Source organism: Montipora foliosa, chromosome 9 (genome assembly GCF_036669935.1).
Source record: "Montipora foliosa isolate CH-2021 chromosome 9, ASM3666993v2, whole genome shotgun sequence".
NCBI classification, from domain to species: Eukaryota; Metazoa; Cnidaria; class Anthozoa; order Scleractinia; family Acroporidae; genus Montipora; species Montipora foliosa.
The window spans coordinates 22,636,696-22,645,144 of NC_090877.1; the positions used below are offsets into that span (position 1 = coordinate 22,636,696).

The 8,449-nt window shown below is 39.5% G+C and overlaps 1 protein-coding gene across 5 annotated transcripts in view; it reads left to right on the forward strand.

Moving 5' to 3' along the window:
- Window positions 1–8,449, forward strand: part of LOC137970667 (uncharacterized) — a 49,506-nt gene that overhangs the window by 31,617 nt on the left and 9,440 nt on the right. Inside the window, exons 8-9 of one of the 5 annotated variants that reach the window (XR_011116844.1) lie at window positions 4,417–4,520; window positions 5,352–5,406. The exons of 3 other annotated variants lie outside the window; for them this stretch is intronic. Coding sequence is in view for 1 of the 2 variants with exons in the window: in XM_068817190.1 (XP_068673291.1) it covers window positions 4,430–4,520; window positions 5,352–5,409 (149 nt within the window). In the remaining variant the exon portion in view is untranslated. Of the gene's footprint in view, window positions 1–4,416; window positions 4,521–5,351; window positions 7,070–8,449 lie in introns of those variants that run through there. One more of the 5 variants, XM_068817190.1, reaches the window with a different exon arrangement.

Genomic DNA, 8,449 nt, shown 5'->3' on the forward strand with positions numbered 1-8,449 from the left:
ATCGTACGCGTCTTGGAGAGTAAATTTTGACTTTGCATAAACAAGAGTTGGGCGATTGTGATCTTTGTTTTGACTTCGCTCATTTCATTGTCAAACTTGACACTTGACAGAAAAAGAAACTTACAAAAACCCGGTATCTTGCCATCATTTGACACAGATGCTTCACTGTTTGGCGAGTAAACATGCCGCGGTAACTTAATCACGACGCCCGCTGAATTCCGGCCATGTCACTTTCGATTTTGCAATTTACTTGAACGTAGCAAAAATCTCTCAAAATGTTTGTCGCTGATCGTAACTTTTTATATTCTATATTCACGGTTCAAAATTAATGTTGTTTTCATGTCGTAAATATTTTATTCTCGATCGACCGTCCGAGAAACTTCCTTCTGCTCTTTCTGAAAACTGTGTATCAATATTTATTTGCTTTTTCATCAATATTTGTTTTGCATAAAGCAAGCTAACAGAATCTGTACCTTGCTGAGTTCGCATTTGTTAGCGTTAATAGTATTTTCGGTCAGATGTTTCTGTTTGCCATGAGGGGTTTATTGTTTTGGTCTCCCATCCCAACACTAACCCCGCGAAACAGGGCTTGACTTCAGTGAAGTTTAGTATTACAAAATTTTCGGATGCTCATAGGGCACACTTGTGGTGAAAAGAAGTTGTGAGGGAACTTGAAAATTATCAACATGTCAGCCCAGAAGCCAATGTTTCTCGCTTCTCTTTTATTTGTTATTCTTCAGAGACTGGAATGCTGTATTTCAATACCACACAATTCAGTGCCTTCTGATTTTCTGTAGCACGTACCACAGGCAAGCCAGTGTATGCTTTACAGAAGCATCTAGTTTCATATGTGGCGTGCTCAGCTAAATTCTTTATTTACCCACATATTGCATATCAGCTGAAATTCGGCGGAAGGCGAATCCTTACCACCAAAACTACCATCGGGGAATGAAGAGGAATAATAGAATAAGAATAACGGAATTTTTTTTGCCAAAGCAAATGTTTCCCGGTTTACGGCCCCAGGTGAACCGTTGTTGCGGAACCACAACTTGCTTCCCGGGAAGCAAAAATGTTTTTGAATTTGTTCAGAAAGCAAATGTTTCCTCGTTTGCGCGCCGAGGAAACATTTCGGGAAACAATGTTTCCACCGTTTCCCACAACAATGTTTCGTTTGCGGCCGCCTTAACTCCTGGCCTACATTAATATGTGCCTTGGAACTGTTAACATATTCACAGAATATTGGTATGGGTGGTTTGCAACCAATCTGTAGAGACACAGATAACAATGCCGCAATGTACAATTGCTGGTGGACGAACAAAAGAAGCTGATGTTTCGTCCACCAACATGGCGGCGATGACGTACCGTGGCAAACCACCTATTTTAAATTCTATCATTCATTTCTTGACTCGCTAATGACGTTATGTAACGTCGAAACGCCCTCGTTTTTAGCAGTTTTCTAGTTTCCTATGGATTTTTAGAACTTTTTAGCTTTAAGCTTTAACATCAAATTACAGAAATTTCATATATTTTCTGATTTGAAACCGGACCAATCTCTGTTATGCCAAATGTACTTAATTTAATATTGCTCGTGATTCATGTAGACTGTGATATTGGGAGACGATTTTCTTTTTTGTGAGATCGCTACAAACAATTGTAGAACCAGTAAGATTCATGGTTTTCTCGGACGATCTATTTTTACTCGTTGCGCGCAGCGTTGTGCATGTAGGACAGGAGAAATCAAACAAATGGAGACAAATTTCTGCAAATTGCTTTTGTGGAGTGCTGGTTTCGGTATCATTGGTGGGTTGTTGACTTTCCTATCTTTAAAGATTTGGGAGTATAAATTAGGGATGTTTGTGAAGGAACAGATACGAAGACGAAAAGAATTGCATCGGGTGTCAGCCGTGCGTGACCAGTAACCGCAAAACCACAAAATGAAAACAACTGTGGCAAACATTCGACAACCAAGTAATCACTTCCTTGGAAACGCAAGATAGGTCGTACTTTCAAATTGCCATTTCATTTTTTAATGAAAAATTTATACGTTTGTGCCGGACTAGTCTCTGTAACCGACATACGGAGGAAATACTCATAGGAATTGATCATGCGCAAATTTAAAAGCAGGCTTGACAAGTCGAAACTGGACTGACTCATCCATTTGTTTGGGTGAGCCGTAAATCAAAGAATGTCGAGGCGGCTGGTAGACTCTCCTTCCTTTTCCCGATTTTTGTAGGAAGATCGAAGGAGACTCCGCTCGTAGGATACTGTTCGCACTACACGAATCTGTCAGCGAAGCCATTTTTAGTGCGAACGAATTTTTTCAGCCACCACAATTTTGCAACTGCCACCAAATTTTAAAAATGCCGTAGACTTGCCTTGGAGGTCTTGGATGTTTTGTCAGGCTACGAAACCTTGACGGGTCATATTTCACAATATGATATTTTCATATGTAGCGTGCTCAGCTAAGTTCTTTATTTACCCACATATTGCATATCAGCTGAAATTCGGCGGAAGGCGAATCCTTACCACCAAAACTACCATCGGGGAATGAAGAGGAATAATAGAATAAGAATAACGGAATTTTTTTTGCCAAAGCAAATGTTTCCCGGTTTGCGGCCCCAGGTGAACCGTTGTTGCGGAACCACAACTTGCTTCCCAGGAAGCAAAAATGTTTTTGAATTTGTTCAGAAAACAAATGTTTCCTCGTTTGCGCGCCGAGGAAACGTTTCGGGAAACAATGTTTCCACCGTTTTCCACAACAGTGTTTCGGTTGCGGCCGCCTTAAGCACCTGGCTTACATTAATACGTGCCTTGGAACTGTTAACATATTCACAGAATCTTGGTATAGGTGGTTTGCAACCAATCTCTATAGACACAGATAACAATGCCGCAATAAACAAAAAGGAGTTGATGTTTCCGTCCACCAACATGGCGATGACGTAACGTAACAAATCACCTATTTTAAATTCTATCATTCATTTCTTGACTCGCTAATGACGTTATGTAACGTCGAAACCGGCCTCGTTTTTAGCAGTTTTCTAGTTTCTTATGGATTTTTAGAACTTTTTAGCTTTAAGCTTTAACATCAAATTACAGAAATTTCATTTTCTTTTATGATTTGAAACCGGAGCAATCTCTGTTATGCGAAGTGTACTTAATTTAATATTGCTCGCCGGTGATTTAAACTTGTAGACTGTGAGAGGAATGTGATATTCTCAGATCGCTACAAACAATTGTAGAACCAGTAAGATTCATGGTTTTCTCGGACGATCTATTTTTACTCGTTGGGCGCAGCGTTGTGCATGTGGGACAGGAGAGATCAAACAAATGGGGACAAATTTCTGCAAATTGCTTTTGTGGAGTGCTGGTTTCGGTATCATTGGTGGGTTGTTGACTTTCCTATCTTTAAAGATTTGGGAGTATAAATTAGCGATGTTTGTGAAGGAACAGATACGAAGACGAAAAGAATTGCATCGGGTGTCAGCCGTGCGTGACCAGTAACCGCAAAACCACAAAATGAAAACAACTGTGGCAAACATTCGACAACCAAGTAATCACTTCCTTGGAAACGCAAGATAGGTCGTACTTTCAAATTGCCATTTCATTTTTTTATGAAAAATTTATACGTTTGTGCCGGACTAGTCTCTGCAACCGACATACGGAGGAAATACTCATAGGAATTGATCGTGCGCAAATTTAAAAGCAGGCTTGACAAGTCGAAACTGGACTGACTCATGCATTTGTTTGGGTGAGCCGTAAATCAAAGAATGTCGAGGCGGCTGGTAGACTCTCCTTCCTTTTCCCGATTTTTGCAGGAAGATCGAAGGAGACTCCGCTCGTAGGATACTGTTCGCACTACGCGAATCTGTCAACGAAGCCATTTTTAGTGCGAACGAATTTTTTCAGCCACCACAATTTTGCAACTGCCACCAAATTTTAAAAATGCCGTAGACTTGCCTTGGAGGTCTTGGATGTTTTGTCAGGCTACGAAACCTTGACGGGTCATATTTCGCAATATGATATTTTCATATGTAGCGTGCTCAGCTAAGTTCTTTATTTACCCACATATTGCATATCAGCTGAAATTCGGCGGAAGGCGAATCCTTACCACCAAAACTACCATCGGGGAATGAAGAGGAATAATAGAATAAGAATAACGGAATGTTTTTGCCAAAGCAAATGTTTCCCCGTTTGCGGCCCCAGGTGAACCGTTGTTGCGGAACCACAACTTGCTTCCCAGGAAGCAAAAATGTTTTTGAATTTGTTCAGAAAGCAAATGTTTCCTCGTTTGCGCGCCGAGGAAACATTTCGGGGAACAATGTTTCCACCGTTTTCCACAACAGTGTTTCGTTTGCGGCCGCCTTAAGCACCTGGCTTACATTAATACGTGCCTTGGAACTGTTAACATATTCACAGAATCTTGGTATAGGTGGTTTGCAACCAATCTCTAGAGACACAGATAACAATGCCGCAATAAACAAAAAGGAGCTGATGTTTCCGTCCACCAACATGGCGAAGACGTAACGTAACAAATCACCTATTTTAAATTCTATCATTCATTTCTTGACTCGCTAATGACGTTATGTAACGTCGAAACGCCCTCGTTTTTAGCAGTTTTCTAGTTTCTTATGGATTTTTAGAACTTTTTAGCTTTAAGCTTTAACATCAAATTACAGAAATTTCATTTTCTTTTATGATTTGAAACCGGAGCAATCTCTGTTATGCGAAGTGTACTTAATTTAATATTGCTCGCCGGTGATTGTTGTAGACTGTGAGAAGAATGTGACATTCTCAGATCGCTACAAAAGAATGTAGAACCAGTAAGATTCATTGTTTTCTTGGACGATCTATTTTTACTCGTTGTTGCGCGCTGCGTTGTGCATGTGGGACAGGAGAAATCAAAGAAATGGAGACAAATTTCTGCAAATTGCTTTTGTGGAGTGCTGGTTTCGGTATCATCGGTGGGGTGTTAATATTCCTATCTTTAAAGATTTGGAGGTATAAATTAGGGATGTTTGTGAAGGAACAGATACGAAGACGAAAAGATGTCTGGTGGAGATCTCGCAAGAAGGCTGTTGAGAATGATGAACGTTTCTGTAAAACTGAAGTGAGTTTCTTCTTTGAGCTTATTGGAAAGGGTATCTAATGAGTCTTTTTCTTATTTGTTTCTCAGCAATCGCTTACAAAAAAAGCTGATGCTTTTGAGAAAAATACAACTTGCGATCGGGCGTTCTTTTCTTTAGAGCTCTAAAAGGAATCGAAGGGAGTTTAGGGTCAAGCAAGGAAACTGTTTGTCACAGTTTGGAAATTAATTGTTCTTGTACAATTAAACTTCTCCTTTGATTGTTTAGGTGTAAGAAATCAGAGGAAGATTCTACTGCATTGTTTGTTGGGCGATTTAGTGTGTAGAGTGCCGTTTTTGTTGGACTGTCATCTGGTCATATCATTCTTGGACGAGCAGATCTGTGCAATCACTTCATTTCATTCGTGTGAGGGTAGAACATCAAGCCGTACTGTCAGTTGTCGAAGAACTTTCTCTTCAATTCGAGAACAGTTGTTTAGGAAGTTTACCGACACCAATTATATTTGCTCGTGACTAATAACCGATTCACACCAACAAGACATGCTTAATTAAACCGGCTTTAACAAAATAAAAATAAGTCACAGAAAAATGTAGGACTGGTTTTTCCATGAGATTCAGGTTTGTTTCAACACATACTTTGACCTGTACTAAATTCGTAGTCGACAGAAGTCAGTAAACATGATTTAAAATGAAAACACTTTGAAATCGTGTGTAACTAAACATGTTTGAAGTGGGGCATAAGTTACTTCATATTTCGGAGATATGCGGTTTTAGGGTTCAGTGAACTCACGCCTGACAGAGTTCACGCCAAAGCTAGCAATAATTAAATCCCTAAACTTTCCATATCGTGAATAATTTATGGACGTAGAATAGAAGAAACATTTTCACCGAACTTTATTATATATTTTTAAATGTATTCCGTGTTTGTGAATGTGAATTCAGTGTTCAGTTAGTTTGAACCTACAATCTTTTGTTTCTACCCAAATAAGGAAGATAACCATGGATGTCACTAAAGAGTTTATTACTTAATACTAATTTCTTAATAAAGCTGTTCATCAAAAAAATCAGTCAAAATAGATGCCCCCAAATGCTCGTTTGTTTATATATTGACGCTGCGTTTCATGACGCAATATTTCCGGTAGGTTTCTCAAATACACCAGCCTTGATCAGATAGAGAAAGCGTGTTTTACTCTCTTTTTCTGTGAGTGGCTTCTTTCCTAGTCTGGAAAAGTGCGTAAAGAAGCCGTGCTGACTGGGAGAACATCTTTGTTAAAAATAAGAGACTGCTGAAGGAAACAAAGTTAACCTGTCATTAGAAACACTATAGAAACAATGATAACGCAAACACAAGTAGGTTTTTTAAAACCTACTTTTGTTGCTTACTTGCGATACCCGCCTTTACTCGTCATATTTTTGTCATGGTTTGATTGCTGCTCAAATGACGCTTATAACAGCGCAAGCAAAATGATGAAGTAACATATTGGTTTAACAGTATCTGTACAATCTTCAATTTTTAGAAGAACTTTTTCTTATAAGAACATTCAGGCTGAGATTGACCAGAATTTTAAGAACATACTAAAAACATACCCTGGCTGAGAATCAGTTAAGAACGCCGGTCTTTATTTTGCCCATTTGTTTTTGGTTTTTGTGAGTAGTATAAATAAAGGTAAGAGAAACGTTAATTTGTAGTCTAACACGATAATTAACTCTAGAACTTGGGGACATTCTTTACTCGTGATGTTTTACTAAAAGGCCCTGCTGTTCGCATACCCTGCAAGCGGAATCTCCTTCGTTCTTCTAGAAAAATCGGGAAGAGGAAGGAGATTGTGCCAGCCGCCTCAACGTTTCGTATTGAGCATGCGTTAAAAATTCAAATGCACTCGGGTGTCAGCCATGCGTGACCAGTAACCGCAAAACCACAAAATGAAAACAACTGTGGCAAACATTCGACAACCAAGGAATCACTTCCTTGGAAACGCAAGATAGGTCGTACTTTCAAATTGCCATTTCATTTTTTAATGAAAAATTTATACGTTTGTGCCGGACTAGTCTCTGTAACCGACATACGGAGGAAATACTCATAGGAATTGATCATGCGCAAATTTAAAACAGGCTTGACAAGTCGAAACTGGACTGACTCATCCATTTGTTTGGGTGAGCCGTAAATCAAAGAATGTCGAGGCGGCTGGTAGACTCTCCTTCCTTTTCCCGATTTTTGTAGGAAGATCGAAGGAGACTCCGCTCGTAGGATACTGTTCGCACTACGCGAATCTGTCAGCGAAGCCATTTTTAGTGCGAACGAATTTTTTCAGCCACCACAATTATGCAACTTCCACCAAATTTTAAAAATGCCGTAGACTTGCCTTGGAGGTCTTGGATGTTTTGTCAGGCTACGAAACCTTGACGGGTCATATTTCGCAATATGATATTTTCATATGTAGCGTGCTCAGCTAAGTTCTTAATTTACCCACATATTGCAAATGAGCTGAAATTCGGCGGAAGGCGAATCCTTACCACCAAAACTACCATCGGGGAATGAAGAGGAATAATAGAATAAGAATAACGGAATTTTTTTTGCCAAAGCAAATGTTTCCTCGTTTGCGGCCTCAGGTGAACCGTTGTTGCGGAACCACAACTTGCTTCCCAGGAAGCAAAAATGTTTTTGAATTTGTTCAGAAAGCAAATGTTTCCTCGTTTGCGCGCCGAGGAAACATTTCGGGAAACAATGTTTCCACCGTTTTCCACAACAGTGTTTCGTTTGCGGCCGCCTTAAGCACCTGGCTTACATTAATACGTGCCTTGGAACTGTTAACATATTCACAGAATCTTGGTATAGGTGGTTTGCAACCAATCTCTAGAGACACAGATAACAATGCCGCAATAAACAAAAAGGAGCTGATGTTTCCGTCCACCAACATGGCGATGAGGTAACGTAACAAATCACCTATTTTAAATTCTATCATTCATTTCTTGACTCGCTAATGACGTTATGTAACGTCGAAACGCCCTCGTTTTTAGCAGTTTTCTAGTTTCTTATGGATTTTTAGAACTTTTTAGCTTTAAGCTTTAACATCAAATTACAGAAATTTCATTTTCTTTTATGATTTGAAACCGGAGCAATCTCTGTTATGCGAAGTGTACTTAATTTAATATTGCTCGCCGGTGATTCTTGTAGACTGTGAGAAGAATGTGATATTCTCAGATCGCTACAAAAAATGTAGAACCAGTAAGATTCATTCTTTTCTTGGACGATCTATTTTTGCTCGTTGTTGCGCGCTGCGTTGTGCATGTGGAACAGGAGAAATCAAAGAAATGGAGACAAATTTCTGCAAATTGCTTTTGTGGAGTGCTGGTTTCGGTATCATT